The 18,854-nt window shown below is 41.7% G+C and overlaps 1 protein-coding gene and 1 pseudogene across 1 annotated transcript in view; one reads left to right on the top strand and one right to left on the bottom strand.

The window, feature by feature from the left end:
- Magi2 (membrane associated guanylate kinase, WW and PDZ domain containing 2) overlaps positions 1 to 18,854 on the bottom strand; it is a 609,708-nt gene that overhangs the window by 140,173 nt on the left and 450,681 nt on the right. Inside the window, exons 12-13 of the mRNA XM_059256447.1 lie at positions 15,338 to 15,429; positions 4,228 to 4,420 (exon numbers count right to left, since the gene is read on the bottom strand). Of these exons, the coding sequence (XP_059112430.1) occupies positions 4,228 to 4,420; positions 15,338 to 15,429 (285 nt within the window). The remainder of the gene's footprint in view (positions 1 to 4,227; positions 4,421 to 15,337; positions 15,430 to 18,854) is intronic.
- On the top strand, positions 11,769 to 11,896 carry LOC131907599 (U4 spliceosomal RNA; annotated as a pseudogene).

The following is an 18,854-nucleotide window of genomic DNA, read 5'->3' on the forward strand; positions in this document are numbered from 1 at the left end:
GAGAATCACTGACTAAGTCAATGTGAGTGATCCTTGGGTAACAGGAAGAGTCAAATTCACCATCAGGGCACTTTCCTATTGCATTTGGATCCCTTTCCAACCTCCTGAGAAAAATCCCTTTATCATCAGCAAAATGAGCATGTTTTAAGTCAGGCAGTTAACTGGGAGGACTTCCAAGCCTTCCCAGGGTTGCTCTGGTCTCTGACACTTGGTATTTGTAGCACTGCTATCTTTGACAAGTTGATGTCAAATGCTTCCTATTCAGCTGGTTCTTCATTTGAGCAGGACTGCTGTCTTTCCAAACCTTTCTGTGGTGTAGCCATCAACAGGGTTAGGATAATACAGCAAAAGGCCAGGCAACTCAACACCACGTACACTAAAAAATTATCAACGTCTCAGGGTACCTGGTGCCTTTTGGTTCATTCACACATGGTCACTCAAAATCCAGTCACTTAGCGTTTCCTCGTCAAGACTTAAGTTTTAGGTTAGGTTTTGTTCTGACCCCACTGGTGACACTGGAAATCATTGTGACACTTTACTGGAAGAGACTCTTCGTTTGGGAGAGTGGGGATGGCTGATGGTGCCCACAGGTGAGAAGCCTTGGACTCAAGCATTTACTATTGGTGAGACTTGCTTCCCATTGTCACATTGTTGGTCTAAACTTCATATGCTAATTGTTAAAACCGATTGCCAATGTTTATAAGTAGGGAGAGTTGATAGGATTACGGATTTGTAATTTCTCTTAATTTTTTTGGAGCTGGATCATGGCTGCCCATTGTCCGAGTCACCATGTTCCTGACAATATTCCAACGCTTCTTGTAAATACCAAATTTATTCATGTGCTCTCTAGGTGAGGAATCCAAAGGTCCAACAGGACTTTTGTAATCAGAGCTTTCATTTCCTTTCTGGACGCTCATTCTAGGTATCAGGACTTGAGGATTCTGTAAGTCCGATGGACTGTGCCTGCCTCCAGACTGTGATGGGTATATCTTGCCCTGAAGCAGAGCTAGGGCCAGGGGGCATGCATATGAATAGAGCCTGATACCTGGGCTGGGGTACCCATATGTATAGACACCCTCATGGGGAAGGCAGCCCTGGGTGTGGCCCTACCTGTGTTTGTGTAGGCAGAGCTGGTTTATACTTGTCAAGGTAGACAGCTTACTGGATGAGTGACATGTTCACAAAGGAAAAGGAAATTCACTTAGAATGGCAAAGGGTAGAGGAAGACCAAGGGCTATGCCCACCAACTTGTCTCCCAGTGCTCCCAGTAAGCCCCCATTCCTTAACGCTGGGCCGAGAGTTCTACTCTCCTTGGATACTGGAGAAAGATGCTGATAGCATGGAGACTGACTGTAACATGTTTTGATTAAGCCATAAAACTTTCTTTCATATTCATTCTCGATTCACAAGTTAGGGAATTCCTTAGGGATGTCTTACTCTCAGACAAACAGTGTGCATCCAAAACAATGTGTCATTAGGTTGAATATCTCAAAGCTGAGCTATCAAATACATAAATATTTATACTTTCAGCATAGTAATTAAAGTCACTCTCTTAATATCCTTGGGGAAAAAACAACAACCAAATGCTGGAGTTATGGATAAGACAGCTCTCAAAACCAGTTCAATGGGCAAGATTTGTGCTGGTGACTCCCCTGGAAAGGACACCGGAGGGTTACTACACTGCTTGTTCTTTAACTCAGCAATTTCTCATTTTTGATGATTTAGCCTATAGCTGAAAAGTTTTGCCTTTCTACTTTTAGTGTGCACATGTTTCTTAGAATTTAGTATTTGCAGCAGGCCTTTGGGTCATTTTACTTTTTGCCCAATGTTATCAACCTATCTGAATGCTATGGTTCATGTGTTCTTTTTCTGATACATCAGTTTGGAAACCAGGACCTGCCTTCTCATAAGAAGCAGTATATCTGCACGAGCCAAGGCCAGAGTAAGATGGAGGGGTGTAATCTCATGGCTGCGCCATCCCCCAGCTCCCCAAGCTCCAAACAGTGCTGCTATGAGATAATGCACCAACAATTTCTCTTCCTGTGTCTTTGTTTCTGCTAAGCTGACTGTTCATTTCCATTAGCTCTGGACCATCCTATCTAAGTCAGGCTTGCCCTTCCCACTGCCTTGCTTAGCAGAGCAGAATAACAGCAGCATAACTTTAAAAGACATCTCCCTTGTCACATCCATCTGGAATTGTCCTTTATCACTTTGAAGAAATGGCAGCTATGAGGAAGTTTGTTTTCTTATGCCTTGTAGATTTCTTTTACCCTGATTTTAGGCATTTATTTTACCCTCAAAGCATCCTGTCTTGAATTTAATAATTTTCAGTACTGGTGGTGCTTTCAAGGAGTCTGGGCTGAATGAACATGGAATCTCTCATAGTGCGAGTAATCTGTAGTGGAACATGATCAAGAATTAAATGCACTCAGAAGCCAGGTAGAAAGAAGCTTGTAAGAACTGCAGCAAAGATTGCTTTACAGAAGTCACATGACCTACAAATGGCAAGAGTACTTTTGTGCAATATTTGGCCTATACTCCAACAACTTGGGTTGATTAGAACAAAATTTAATTTGCAATAATCAGCTAGTGGCAAGGAGAGCATGAAATTATGTTGGTATACTGGATTTGTACTTTGTAGTGTATTTCTTCATAAATCAGTTATCTTTTTAATTTATCTTCAGGTTACAGTACATATAGCACAGCAAACTTTTTTTGTTCAAAATCACTCTGTAGGGAAGAGAAGCAATTAGATGTTAACCAAGCAAGCACTGTCTCCCTCCTGGCCACTCGCTCAAGGAGAAGGCATAATTCAAGGTGTTTTATTTCTTTGGGTCAAGTGGTATGCCATGAATTTTGGAAGACAGATGGTACCTTGTAGCAAAACCTCCATCCAGTGCAAGATATATAGTGGTCTCTGCTGGTGAAGTCTGATGATTTGTCTGATTTGCTGTTTGAAATGACTACCCTTGCTCAAAGGCTAGTTTCTATGGGACTCAAAAAGAAAACGCTATTTAGTCCAAGCAATAAATCTTATGCTTTCTATTCACCCACAGCCTGTGATTAGCAGGTGGCCTTTTAAAAAATTCCAATGTTATATGTGAACACATATGGAAGAACTAGGGAGTGACATTCATCAGTGATCTGCCTTTGGTTTGTCTCTGGGAGTGGGCATAGTGTCTTAAGGTGGAATTTGGAGCTGATAATAGCATAAAAATGAGGACTGGCACCAGAGATGAGCCCATCTTGACATTGTCACTAACTGACTGTGACTGTTAGGCAATCTATTATTCCTTGGGCCTCAGTTTCCTTATCTGTAATGCAAAGGGCTTGTGTGACTAAGCTCACTCCTAATTTTAGAACTGAGTCTGCAGCGGGGGAGTTCAGGTGGCTGAGGAGATAGGCCAGTGGGTTTGTGGGACAGAGAGCAAGGGGGTACGGCTGGAGTTGCTGCTTCTGTGACTGACAAGACAAAGCATGGTCAGGTCTTAGGAAAAAGATCTGTGAGATCTCAGTGTGAGGTGATAAAGCCAGTGTGGGGATGGCAGTAGACATACCCCCTGGAAAAGAACGATCCACTGGGGCTTCATAGTGAGGGGAAGCCAGTGAGAGAATAGTATGAGTATATGGGCTGACTTTGAAATATATGTCTTTGGTGGATTCTTTTTGAAGCCAAGAAAATAGCTGTAAAGGGAATAATTACTTCTAATTTATCTGTTTCATAAGCTTAGAGCTATATGAATTATGTTTTCTCAGTGTGAGAGCTGTAGTTCCCCATATAGGGTGGTAGGCATATTGTTACCTTTTATCAGGCGCTACAATGAAAGCTAATTTTCCATCCTGGTTTCCTTATTACAGTATAAAAATGCTGTAGTTTTTTTGTTTGTAAACACAATGAGAAACATTTTCAAAAGGCACATTTTCCATTATTATAATGTTTTCCTCATAACAAGCATGAACCAAAGAGCACAGAGCAGACACATCTTGAATCAGCCCCAGGCTTTCCTAGGAAAATTTAATGACTGCATTTAAAATGTCGGCCTCAAAGGCTGGATTAGTGGGGTTGAAAAGCTCCATTTTGGAAAATAGTTACTTGTAGAACATCTAGCTTGTTTCTTTTCCCACATAACACAGAAACCAATTTTAAGTTTGCTCTAGTTCCTCATCATCTCCCCGGAGCGTCCCACTGCCTCACGCCCAACTCTTGCCGCCCACCTCTGTACGTACCTCCACATAGCACCTTTCTTCTCACAGTGAGGTTCACCTGCCCATTGCGGGCTGCGTGGTGCATAAGGTCGATGACGTAGCGGTGGGTCTTGCCAGCCACCGGGATCCCATCCACATAGACAAGCTCATCTCCTGGATGTAGACGGCCGTCTCTGTCGGCGGAGCCCATGGCTATGACGGCTCCAATCAAAATCTAGAAACGAGGAGAGAGCATTCACACGCATATACAAGGGCGTGCAATCTAGAAACGAGGAGAGCGCATTCACATGCATATACAAGGGCATGCGCTTGAAAAGTAGATGCTGAGAGGCAGGGCGGATGTCCTTTCAGGTACTGTTTCCCATTGTCTACTGCTCACAGAAAAGTAAGTGTCCCACAGGGGACATTTGCTGACTGCCTCATAACTGTCAGCCTTAAGGGGGATTATAACTCAAAACACACTGATGCTAGCTGACTACCACACACGACCTCTGCACTGAAATACTGTGGAGTCACACCAGTTCTTGACTGTCTAGGCTTGAATATGGCTTCTTAAGCTTTGCAAGCCTCACCTCCTTCTCTTACAAAACGGGGTGACAATCAGGCCAGTTCATAGGATTGCTGGGAGAGGCCACTGAGAAAATTTCACTTCTGCATAACATCGTACGTGTTCAAATGTCAGGGAAACCACCATTAAACTCTGACAGAGGTTCAGTTTTTCCCCCTTGCTTGTTTACTTTGAGACATTGGAGAGGTAAAGCAAAAAGAAAACAAAACAATATTGTTTTCTGGCTAGTTGATGTACTCAAATAGTCTCAGCTGAACCTTCTCCAAATTCTTGTTTCATTCACTGAGGGTTTCTTTAGAACACTGTCTTCCTCTGCACAAATAAAAACATTCCCAGCTCCATGTCAGCTCAAATGCTTCTGTGATAGATACAGCACCACTGTGCCAGGAAGGGAGGAGGTGTGCATTCTGGAACTCAAAGTATTATTATAATACCCCAAACTAGGACCATGACGAAAAGCAGTATATATGACTTGCAAGAATCCAGCGGGATCTCTTGATTTAGTGACTATAAGCAAGACCTTTTTTTTTTTTTTTTTTTTTGCTTCCTCAGAGGAAAGAAATGGTGCTTAGTATTTTAGTTTTGCTGTTTAACCTACAAAAACATTTCTCCAAGTTGTGCACAGCAGGTCTCTTTTTTTCTTTTGCCAGTACCCGAGCTGTATGGCTCCTGAAGGCAGTGGTTTCATTGGCCTGACAATATTACAGAGGCCTCACTCCAGGTTTTAAATTCTGATAAAGCGATCTTTTGCTCAAAAATTGATTTCTTTCAGGCATAATAATTTCTTTCAAGTCTCAGATCTGTAGATGCCAGCTAGCTTGTAGACTAGCCCCAAGCTGACCTGCATGTCTTCAGGCTTGGTACCCAGAATGGATGTTCTTGAACTTAGTCCTATTTCTCATGTCTGTCAACATGGCAACTGGATCTGAACGTACAGATCTCTTAGGTACAGGCAACATCACAGTTTGAAGGATTTCATATCCTTACACGTTGCTTAGAGGAGTGACCATTTCCCACAGTATTGCCACAGTCTACTATTCCTGGAGGGGTGGGGTGAGAAATAGCTTTGCTTCGATGGTGAACTGCTTCCACTGCCCTGAGGAGCCTGTCACTTCTGCTGTCTCGGGAAGACTTTGCAACCCCTGTTCTTTTCCTTGAACCTGTTGTACCTACTTGCCATAGTATAGAAGATGGCTACACTTCTGACAATCTATTTCCCATTATTGTCATGCCAACCTGAATGTTTGAATTTCTTTCTAAAGATATTCCAATCTGCTCTTCAAAAGGCTCAGCCCACTATGGAGTGCTTCAAAGGTTTTCTGAGTGCTTTGTGCAAAAGCCAGTTAAAATAAGTGTTTGTTTCTCCACTGCTCTATAAAAGCTGCATTTAGTAGGATTTGCCCAAAGAAAATGCTTCAACCTTTAATTTCCTGTATAAGGAAGTAGGAAAGTTTATAACTAGTTATAAAGAAAACAGTTTATGAACTTTTTGGCTAGCTAATTACCAACTCAAAGGCAAAATTCTGCTTCTAACCTATGAAAGTTTACAGCTGTGAGAGCCTACAGTTACAACAGGGCCTTAAACAAACCTAGGAAAGCTAAATTACACATTGGGAAATTCCTGTGACTCTCTTGTTGTGGGGAAAATGCAAGGATGTACGCATACTATTGATGCTACATTCTCTGTTGCTAGTTTGATGTCACTCGTTAATGGAAAATCCCTGTAAAACATTGCTTTCTTGTCATATTGCTGTGATAACAGTAATTCATTTCAACAAATATTCACTGAGGAGTGTAGGGATGATACTATAGAATGCCAGGAATCCACAGTGCAAATATTAATAATCCTCAACTTATGGAGCCACCATTCCTGGGGTGCAAAAAAATGTAAAAAATGTGCAACCTAAATAGTATGTTAGAAGATATGTACAATGGGAAAAACAGAAGGTGTGTGTGGGTGCCACCTATGTGGCCAAGGCAATTAGGGTTAGAGTAGGCATCATTGAAAAGTTGACACTTTGAAGTGTCAAATGACAATGAAGTGTACTGAACACATTTTCCCTCACTTTTGTGAATGCTTTGAGAATTTCATACCACGTATTTTGATGGTATCCCTTCTTCCCTAAAGCCCTTCCCAGATCACCCTCTGTTCCCTGCCTACCAACCCTTCTGTCCCTTTTTTCTTTCTAAACTCACCGAGAACAATGCTGCCCATTGTACTCTTGGATGTGTACCCTTCGGTGGAGCACGGCCAACCCTTCAGGGGCTGCACCTTTCAAGAAACCGACTCTCCCTTTCCCGGCAGTTATCAGTTGCCAATAAGCTATGGGTGGTGCTTTGTTTCTGTCTCCCTTCCTCCAGGCTGAGATTTTGTCTGGCTTGAGCTTGCACAGCCTTTGTGCACAGTGAGCTCCTATGGGCTGTTCATTTCCTGCTGTGTCTGGAAAATACTATTTCCTTATAGTCATCTGCTTTCTCTGGCTCTTACAGTCTTCACACCACCTTTCCTGTAATGATCCGTAAGCCTTGGGAAGAGGGGTGTTATAGAGATGTCTCATTTAGAGCCGAGTGTTCCACAGTCTCTTCTTCTCTGTACCTTGACCAGTCGTGGGTCTCTGTGCTATTTGCCATCTACTACAAAAAAAAAAAAAAAAAAAAAAATAGCTTTTCTGATGAGAGTTGAGAGATGCACTAATCTGTGGGTATAACAACAAGCCATTGGGAATCAGTTTAACCTTATGCCTATTTAGTGAGGTAACATCTGTAGGTTCTCCTGTGCCCAAGGACCTGTCTAGCAACGGGTTCTTGGTGGCTTCAATCATGGTGCCAGATATGGTTTTAAACCTGTGGAGCAGGCCTTACAATCAGAAGGTTGTCGGTTACTCTCACGACTGTTGTGCCATTATGCAGCAGTGGGCAGGTCTTACTAGGCTGATTGTTGTAGCTCACGTGGTTCACAGCTGGGTAAAACTGGTGCTTACTTTTTTTCTTTTGGTAGCACATGTAGATTTTCCAAAACGGTGAAAGCTAGCCAGCAGGGGTGAGACTTGATTTCTGCCTGAACACATTTAAAAAACTTTAAAGCTTCAATCTTTCAAATTTTCTTTTACTTTGTTCTTTCAAATCTTGAGTATTTATTTTTATATAGACTATTCAATTAACACTTTAAATAAATTCAACATATCATTACTTATTAAGTAGTGTTACATAATTATTTCTATATGCAATAATGTGTAATTATATTGTATAATATATCCTCTGCTTTATTTTTAAAAGTGTTGCTGTAGCTATTGACCTGAGTTGTGTGTTACAACCTGACCTGTGCCTGGCATGCGGAGAGGCATCAGAGGTGTTTGTCCATCAGTTAAAGGGTCTTTGCTCCGTCCATCAGGAACTGCTGTCTTTGCTGACAGAGACTGACCACTCTTCCAACTCTCTTGTTACTCTTGCTCCTCAGCCTTTGGCAGTTTCATCCCTTTGAGTGTTGTATTTCATTGGTGATACAGAGATAGCTTTATGTCTCTCTCTATTCAGGAAAAACCTACTTCTAAAAGGCTTCAAATGTGATTTGTATACTCAATACATTCTATTATTTCTCATTTGCTATGTTAACTGCAGGGACTTGATAATTTATGACTGTCTTTTGTACTGTAACTTTTGTTAGCTTCCCAATGCAAGTGTTACAGACTGGTATAAGCTCATGAGACCATGTCTCAGGATACCCAACTCTTTCAGACAGTTGTTTGCCAACTTTAAGGTATATAGGTATCAGGTGTGAGCTTTCAAACTCTTCTAGATCAACCACCCTTGAAATTTTACAGGCTAGAGATGGGGTATACGTTTTGGGGTATGGTCTCAGTATGTAGCCCTGGCTGGTGGAGAATTCTCTATGTAGATCAAACTGACTCTGAACTCATAGGGATATGCATGGCTCTGCCTTCTGATGTAAAGGTGTGGCCAACACACCCCACCTGAGTGTGAGATTTTGCATGTTTGCTAAGTACCTGAGCTAGATTAAACATTTCCGTTTGGTTCAATGGCCACAGGAACTATGGTCTTACTGGTCATATCCCAAGCTGTCCCTGGCCCATTGCACTGGTCACTTTCCAGGCATACTGAAACTTGTTAGTCTAGATTCCCTTATGTATCAAGTTGAATCTTCCTTCTGATCTTGTTGACCACTGGCCATGCTGGCCGGCAAGCCAGCCCAGTCAATATAGCCTTGCCCTTGTCATTATCCCCCTGACCTCAACTGACTCTTCAGCCTCAGACTCATTCTTTAGATTTCTGTTCTCCATGCTCTTAAAGAAACATTCTGACACATCTCTATTATTCTGGCCCAGAAGGAAAAACTTAGTGGGAAAACAGATAGAAAACATGTCTGCATGAAAGTCCATGCCCTGGGTCTTTTCTATTATGTTTTTTTCCTAACACCAAGTGCTCAGCCCTAAAATCATATAGGTATGAGCCACACTAAATGGACTCAGCAGGTTTTATTTATGAATGTATTTATGTAACAATAATAATGAAAAAGAGACCATAAACTTGAGAGGGGGTTCAGGTGTGTGGCTCAGGGGGAGCTAGAGGAAAGGAGGGGAGGGGAAATAGTATAACTCATATATTAAATTCTAAATAAACAAACAAGCCCCAAAGAAACAAACCAACTTCACAATCCTACTGTATCTCAAGCTTTGAGGGCACAGAACAAAACAATATGCACTGTGAAATAGCAATTTAATTCAAGCGGTTGATGTACCAGGAAGCTAGGGGAAAAGATACTGCTCAAAGGAAAACAAGACCAAATCCAAATCACAAACGACCTCTGCAGCCTTCATTCACATCAGCCCCATCCTTCCTGCACCGCCTGCCCAAAGTCAGCGCAACCCAGCAGATCTGTTCAGCAATAGTCCCGCAAGTTGCCACAGTGGCAGACGTTTCCGGTCCTTTCCTTCCAAAACGACTCCAGGAGTTTGCATCAGCCTTCAGTGCGAGGAACAGGTCTGTCCAATATTTGCCTTTATTTCGGAAGGTTTGTCTCCACACAGGCTTTTTTCCGATATAGTTTCTAGATCTTTCCATTTTGATGCCTTTTCATTGCTTTTCAGTTCACAGCAGGAAATCTCATTTTTGTTCCTTTCTGGCAATTTTTCATTTCTTTCTATTTCTATTGTTACTTAACTGTGAAAAGCATCTCTCTCTCTTCTTTTCTTAAGAAAAAAATGCCTGGACATTTGGCTTGAACAGGAGCCCCACCGTTCATTGTTTGTGGAAGCCTAGTTGTCACGTTCAATGTGAACCCCAGTACCACTTCATGTATATGGAGACAGAAACCTGTCTGATGTGATCTGTGAGATCTGTGGGTGATGAACACATCACCTTACTTGCCTCAGCCTCTGTAGCACATCAGCAATTAAATGAGGCAGGGACTGGGTTTGTATGTTATCTCTGAGCTCAGCATATGGAGAAGCAGGAAGGACGTGCTGATGAGAGATTTTTCTTATAGTAAACTCCCTGATACTGACACAGTCATTCTCTGAGGTGCAGCATTCTGTTTTCAAAGGCTCTCTTTTTAGCATTTCTTGCATTAGGATGAGTTAAGTTTCTACATTATTGCTGAAGTGCCAAAAATTGGAAACTGCAGTAAGAGTATGTTTTAAGTCATTTAAATGAAGGAATAAACAGGAATAAATCTCAGTAAGAACAATAAAGATAACCAGAAATCCATGTAATCTGAGGCTTATCATAAGGCATCACAGATGCCTAGCTGCTGTGCTGAAGGGAGGAAGGATTTAGGAATGAAAGAACTGTGTTCAGAAGGTCTGAGATCAGGGAACCTGTGTACAAAACAGGCAGAGGTGATGTCCTGAGCCCACGTGGGGACTGTGAACATGTTCACTGGCTCTTGCTTTAGTGCAACGTATGTTCCATTCTGCTAGCCAGTTTTATTGCTTTTGTGTTGGATTAAGACTAGAACAGTAGTTCTCAACTTTTTTAATGCTGTGATCCTTTAATATAGCTCCTCATGTTGTAGTGACCGCAATCATAAAATTATTTTGTTGCTACTTCATAACTATAATTTTGCTATTATTATAATCATAATATAAATATCTGATATGCAGGATATCTGCTACTTGACCACCACAGGTGGAGAACCACAGCTCTAGAAGGGCATCTCCCTTTTCGAGCTAGCCAAGTCTACACACATCTCATGACTTGGGCAAAGCCCCTCTACCTCTGGAGAAGAGGATATCTGAGGCTGATGTTTACTAACTGGGGTGTTGGTGTATCTCCCAAACTCCCAAACAGACAATTATGTGCCTAGGGGTCCAGCAGATACCAAAATCCATACCGTGAGGTGGATTGGAACATTGTTGTTTTGCTTTATATTCATTTTATAACTTAATATATGTGTATTTATACATAGGAGAAAGGACCTATAGGCTCTGTTGAATTAAAATGGCAATATTTTCATTGCTTAGGGCTTGTATAAACTATGATTTTGCCCAGGCTAGAGGCTCCTTTGTTCTAAGGTGTTCACCCTCCTAATTTTTTTCAGTCCAACTGTCTTGGATGGCAGTCTCAAAGGTAGTTGGGGAAATGAGTGACAGAGGCATCAAAGGAATTTTAGGAACTATGGTCATGCTTGGTCTTAACTGGCTCCAGCCAGTTGTCATAATAGAAATGTCATTAGATTTGTTTTTCAAGAGAAAATGGAAATCACACACACACACAAAAATGAATTAGTACCCAACAGTATAAAAATTCCAAGGGAGCAAGAGCATGCCACAGGGCTGCTGGAACTATATTTGTGCCTCTAGAACTGGCTTGCTCCCATTTTCTAGAGACCTCGATATGAGATCAGTACTCACTCTGAAGCATTCAGTTTTGTATGGGATAAGTACTCTATTCAGTCCCACTTAACACATACATTTGTATCAGGTTGGAAGATAAAATCCCCATCAAATTGTAGTCCCTGTCTTCAAGAAGCTCATGGAGCTTTATATAGTGGTGGTACCATAGCCAACAAGGCTTATCCAAGGTGTGATTAATGCTATTTGAAAACTTTCCTCAATGTCCTGCAAAATTGTCAGCTGTGATAATCTTTCACAGTCTCCATGGTGACTGTAAAAAATAAAAAAAGAGTAAGCTAATGGTTTGGTATGATGAGCAAAAGCGTTTTAGTCAGTGTATTTTGGAACAGAGAACACATCTATCTGGAAAGAACTCTTGAAGTTGGTATGTCAGCCTGAGCATGGCGGGTTCTGTCTGGGTTTATTGTTACATACTTTGCAGTATCTCAGTGCCCACTACTGCAGAGAAAGTTATGAATTAACATATATTGGTATTTTATTATGAGTTCTTTTATTTGGTATCTTTTAAGACAATGGTTTTGTTCTAAACAATTTTACCTTGGTCCAGTGCTGTGGGATGTCCTATATGTTGTGAATAAATAAAACACTGATTGGCCAGTAGCCAGGCAGGAAGTATGGGATAGGTGGGATAAACAGAGAGGAGAGGCTGGGAGGTGGAAGTCTGGAGGGGATGCCAGCCTGCCGTCCAGGGAGCAGCATGTAAAGGTAGGTAAAGCCACAGAACACGTGGTGACATATAGATTAACAGAAATGGGCTGAGTATAAGAGTAAGAGCTAGACAATTGTAGGCCTGAGCTAATGGCTGAGCAGTTTAAATAATATAAGCGTCTGTATGTTTATTTTAAAAGTGGGCTACGGGACTGACCGGGCTTGGCAGGACCCTGAGAGAAAAACTCAAGCTACAGTCCAGGCCAAGTCCCTGGTTCATGAGAGGTAATTGCCAAACTTTCCAAATGGAATGTCTGTATTGTCCATGGTGAACTCCTTGGACCACAGCTGACATGGTTTATGAGATGACTCAGGGCTGGCCAGCCACACTCACACAGTCTTAGGAAGCTGGTAACTACAGGACTGGGCCATTGAGGCCTGTGATATCAGTCTGACTTCTGGCAAAAAGAGAGCACTAGAGATGGAATTTGACCCTGGAGTTGATGATGCAATTACTTGTGTCCATGTATGAAACCTTAGTTAAAAACACTGGTCACCAAAGTTTGGCTTAACATCCTGGTTGGCAAAATGGCTGTGGAATATGGGCGACTGTGCATTTGAGGTTTTTTTCCTGATGTGGTTGTCGGCATATCTCTTTTGCATGGTTCTCATGCCTATTCTTTCACTATAATAAAACTACAATCATGGCACGTTTTCGAGTTCTTGCTGTGCTAGTGAATTACCAAAGCTGAGGACGGCTGTGGGTGTGCAGGGTGGTTCTTCAGTGGCTTTAGACTGACACAGCTGTCCTACCTTCTTCTTTGTAGTCCTTAAGAAAAACTTGAATGTTCTGAGAATAAAACACCCTCAGATAAGGAGGGCTGGCTAGGATAGCCTGGGCTATGTTCCCTTACCCCTATAAACAGAATGTCCTGGTTATTTCAGAGTATAAAACCCACAGTGGGCTGCTTGGGGGGGGGGTTCCACAGCTGTGAGGCATGGGCAGTTGAGACTCCGGCTATCTTGGAAAGCTTTCCTGAGCCAGAGACTAGCATAAAGTGAATCTTCAGCTTCTGTGAGTACTGACAAGTAATCAACCTACTTCATGTGCCCTGTGTGTGTACACAGTGTTTCACTGGACTTAGACAAAACTCAATTTATATACCGTGAAACTGTTACATTAGAGATGTCCACATATCAGTGGATAGCAGTGTCTATAGTGCAGTTTGGAGACACTCGTCTCTTTGCAGTTTAGCAAACTCATTTCAATTGATGTTTTGAGTCCTGGGTGGACTTGGGTAGATGACGACTTTAAGCTCAGTTTTGGCTAACTCTGGTTAATGGCATAGCTTTCATTTATGGAATAAGAAATATAAGGAGAAGATGAAATCCTTTAGAATGAATAGGAATTCTTCCTGACCAAACTGAATGTGTGAACACACAAGCATGTCTGAGCAATTCTGAGGGAAGCCAAATCAGACAAACATCCTGTAGAGGCCAGGCACCTGGAGGTATAATCAATGCAGTCAACATTTACATAGGTAAAAGAGTGCTATGACATCACAGTCATTTGCATATGAAATGAGCTGTTGGGAATGAGGCTGGAGGACTGATCAGGTGACTGAGGACCTCAGAACTGGTGACAAGTGGGGGGAATGCTGCTGTGAAGGGGAGCAAAAGAATGTACTATCCTTAACTAAGTCCCTCCAGGAAGTCTGAAGTTCCTTGGGGCCGGCATTTTCTTGGATCCTCTTCCCCTCCTGAAACACTAAGGGAAAATGGGACCAATCTTTGGCCAGTGTGTCTTTCCATCTTCCTTGGCAGCTGGAGGCTTAGGGCATGCTGGGTGATTGTTACCCATTTCATTCCCGGGAATTAGGGAAGCTTTCCCCTGTAGTTTTCTGCAGTAAGACACCTCCTATTACCTAGTGGAGCTCCTCTCACGGGGGGCAGAGGAGGTGTCTGCAGGATTCTTGTCACTCTCGGTCTGAATGTCCAGAGAGAAGAGGCTCACACTATCAAAGGCCATCTGCTTGGGGACAGTTTTAATTATTATGGGTTCCTTTCTTGTGTTAGACTGGTGTTTTCTCCTTTTGGAAATTTCTGCTGATCCATTTTATGTTTCTTTTGGGTAACAATCTACTAAATGATGGTAGACAAAACTGGTGGTCATAGGCATTTATTTAGAACGTGTTACAGTCCAGGCACCAAGAGTTTTAACTTATGTCTTCTTTACTCCTTAAAGCTATTCTATGGGATGGTAATTCTGGCTGCCCTCATCTTCCAGATGAGCAAACTGAGGCTTACAGTTTGGTGTCTCACATGAGCTAGGATAGGATGCATCCATACTTGCCTTTGTTTCCTTGAGCACCATTTAAGATACATCTCTACAATGAGTGTTTCAGGAAGGATATTTTAATATGAGCTCACAAATCTAAGTTCATTATGTTTTCTGTATCTCAATGAGTATTGCTAGTTTATGTTTTCATTCTGAATATGTATACCCATATGGTCATGTGTATATATTAATATAAAAATTACTACAGAACCATTCTCAAATTCTTTCAACTGCTGCTGACTTCATGAAAATATTCTTTTCATAATGCCTTAATTCAGTTTGGCTCAGGTTTTTTAGCAGAGAATTTGATTTTACTTCTATTTACCCCTGTGGTTTTTACTCCTCATTGTTTTTGTTGTAAGCATATATGATTCTGTGGTTTCCAGCTTCCTGTTCTGTCATATTTTATGACTGCCTTTTAAAGAATCCCATGTTCCAGAACCATTGAATAATTGAACTACTCAAGAGGAATCAGTCCATTCTTAGAGACAGTACTGTCACTCCCAGTGAGATTTATAGGGAGATAATGGCCGTGGAGATTCTTGTATTTTGTGAAGTATTGTTAAGAGAACTAGAAGAGAGAACACAGACTGCAGTCTGCCTTGTGTTCTATACATTTCCTTTTTGATACCATACTGAATGATACTCTCCCTGGTATTTATACACAAAACAGTCATGCGTGGAAATAATGTAGATTCAACTTACAGGCTGTCCAGGTTCATCTCCCCCGAGGATTCTGAAGCCAAATCCAGACTCCATCCTTCGAAGGTGGACATCCAGTTCCTTATAATCTGGACCTGGCATAAAGGAAATCCCATTGAATAATGAATACTGCCTCTTCCCCACCTCCCAAGGAACAGAACACACCAATGACAAATTAATTTGTGGATGTGATTTATGAGTGCTGTTAGTCAATGAAAAGCACAGAGGATAGAAAATACATGGTGGCAAAGAAGTGCACACCCTAGATGTGTGTGGTCCCCAGAATGGCAGTGAGCAACTAGAGCATCACCCACAGGTAGAAAGAACACCTGAGTTTCTGAGTGAAGAAAGTTGATGGTTCTATCATTTTTAATTTTCCTGAGAGCTTTTGGATTACCTTTAAGAAGCTTGTCTGTGACTTTGAGGATGTTTGCTCTGATTTTCTCAGAAAGGATCGAGAGAGTAAATGGCAGAACCTGCAAGTTCTATTTAAGTCCTGCCCAGTGGGCTGCTACCGTCCCTTTACAATTTGATGCATCCAGTGTTGGCGGCGGCGGAGGAGGCGGCAGCGGCGGCGGCGGAGGCTGCTGCTGCTGTGTGTGTGTGTGTGTGTGTGTGTGTGTGTGTATGCGCGTGCGCGTGTGTTATAATTTATGTCTTTTTGGGTATGCTCCTTTAGTCTTTCCATAAGGTACAGGCAGAACTCTATCCAGGTCCAAGAAGAATTAATTAATTAATTAATATCTCAAAAGTAAATTAGAGCAGGGATATCCATCTAAGGTTGGACCACAAGAACAAAAAATGGACCTTTAAGAAAGATGGAAAACTCTCCTGAATGGCATTTATTTCATTTCTAGGATAAAGTAAAACCATGGGAATTATTTTGACTCTCCAAGGAGAACATCACATGTCTCATTTTGTGCCTTTTTTAGGAGAAGCATGTCAATCATAAGAGATTGTGGGTTTTCATGCCCCTGTTAGCATGTCAGGATGATCATCGGTCTGGAGGAATATTTATTAAGCTATTTTGGACTTCAGAAATATTTAGCAATTTCTGGGCTTTAGTGGTTTAAAGGTAGTATTAGGAGCAGGCATTTGATAAAATTCTCCTTGCTTAAACAGGACAGTTTTGGAAATTAGGATGAGATTTCAGAGGATAATCCCCATGGGTCAAAAATCAAAATCTTAAAAACACTAAGCTACTTAGATATAGAATATTAGTTATAGTAGACAGGGTTCACTGAGTGATAGCCTACGTATTTCTCCCAGCCTCATTGGTAAGGGCCAATACAGAGGCCACTGAATACAGCCATTCTAGCTAGGCTTTGTATTCAACTACCTGATCTGTTTTCAGTGATAAGTGAAAGACAAGACATCTGCTTCTGACATATGGGCAAATGATAGTTACCTGGTGCTTTCTTAAGAGAGCTGCCCTGGCTCATAGACACTACACATGTGTATGCCGTGCAAGACTCACAAGCATCTGTATCTGTTATGATCAAACATACACACAACCAAGGTCTCTCCTGTTCAGCTACTAATACAGGCCATCAAAGAGGGGTAACCATCAGGCTTCCATTATCCTGTATGAACTTCATAATTGTTCGTGTTGTAAAGATGGGAAAACTTAGAAGCATTCAATTATTAGTTAGAATTAGGTGGTGAAGAAATGATGAACACTTTGCTCAGCACTAATGAGACACAATGGTCTTTAAACTCAGTAGCCTTTGTGCATCTGGAGGCAGGTGGGACATTCCTATAAAACCATAGCAGTATTTTCCCTAGGGACAGAGGAATGCAAGGGGATATGGGAGATGAGAGCTAATAGCCCATCACAGTTCAACTTCTACAAGCTGGTTAGGATGCTATTCATCCTAATCTCCTCTCTAGAAACATATGAAAAAACAAAGTGACAGTGTTTTTGTATTTAAAGAGACAGACCCTTTGACCTAATTCCCCCACCCCTTCTTGCATGACTGATGTATACCCACAAGTGGAAAACTGCTCCTTCAGTGATTTTGGTACCTGTGCACGCTGCCAGAGGGACTCCAAAAGGGTTTAATGTATGCTACATCTTATTTGTTAAGAGATTTTCCTTATAAGAAAAGACCAAAATTATGATGATCCCAGCAATGGAGTTCTGAGATGTGTCAAGGTACAAGGAGTTTGGTTTATGTTAGAGAGTTGTTGTTGTTTGACATAAAGGCTTTTCATTAGCAAATGAGTCAATTTTTTTAAAGTGGAAAAAAATTTCCTAGATTTTATCGGTCAATTTATTTAATTCTGAGAAACAGAAATGTGAACAAGGTAGTACTTTCTGATGTCCTTTCTCCTGACAATTATAAGCCTGTGACTTAAAAAAAAATTGTGTTTTTATACACTACTGCCTGCAGAGACCCAAACATGGCATTGTATCCCCAAGAGCTAGAGTTCCAGACACTGCGAGCCACCTGTTGGGAACAAAACTCAGGTCCCCTGGAGAGCAAGTGCTCTGAAGATGCTGAGCCACCTCTCATGCCCGTGAGCTCTGACTGTTGCTCTGACCTGCTGTGTCTTCAAACAAGGGGTAGGGGCCACTGTGCTACTTTTACCCTTCTGTTTTTACAACAGAGCACCCAAGTAAGAGAGAGACAGAAGGGTCACCAGAGAAGTATGCCAGCAGATGTGACTTATTCATTTCTTTGTTAATTTTGAACAGAGGCTGCAGGGCCTCAAAACATTAGAGACACAATTAGTGGGAAAAAAATAGTTTAAATGATAGATTGTCTTACATGGTATTTTTTTTTTAATAAGAGCTTTTAGAAAGATAATTTTTCTTCTGTTTTCATTTTCCTCCTGAATCTGGACTTACAAAATAAGTAAAATTATATGCACAAAGATAGGATGTATTGTTCTTTTTCCTCTTTGCTTTGTTAGGAAAGAGCTGGTGTTTTTAAGACCTCACCTTGGCGGCTTTCCTAACCTGATGGCAGGCTCAATGACTGTATCATGTTTTATCTTCCTCCTTATTAATGTAAGTAATCTTGGGCAAACGCTTCCTCCTTTAGCACTGCAGTTAATCATCCCCACCCTCTGCTTTTCTAGAAGTAAACTGTGCACTTGGGAGCTTATTGGATAAAGGGGCCTGGCAGTACCTAATCTGGCCTGAGTCACTTAGGTGTCACTCAGCCATGCCCCTGATGGCCTTTTCTTTTCTTTTCCCTTGTTTGTTTTCTTTTGTTCTTTTCTCTTGGTCCTTTTAGAAGGACTGTGGTGGTGGTGGTGGGGCTCTGAAGATGTTGCCTCTGATGACTAGCTATGGCCAATGCTTAGCTTAGAAGCTGAGCCCCAGAAGAAACAGGCATTAAGAAACAAAGCGTTTCATGACACTCTTCTCTGATGGGCTCCTGTATGACCTTTGAGGGAATGAACAAGCCCTAATTTATCCTAGGCTCACACCAGTACTGTAGAAGCTTACATTCAAAACATAGTAAGGAAAGCCCAGGGGGGTGGTGCGGACTGTAATCCCAGCACCTGGGAG

The sequence above is a fragment of the Peromyscus eremicus genome, chromosome 3, assembly GCF_949786415.1.
Source record: "Peromyscus eremicus chromosome 3, PerEre_H2_v1, whole genome shotgun sequence".
NCBI classification, from domain to species: domain Eukaryota; kingdom Metazoa; phylum Chordata; class Mammalia; order Rodentia; family Cricetidae; genus Peromyscus; species Peromyscus eremicus.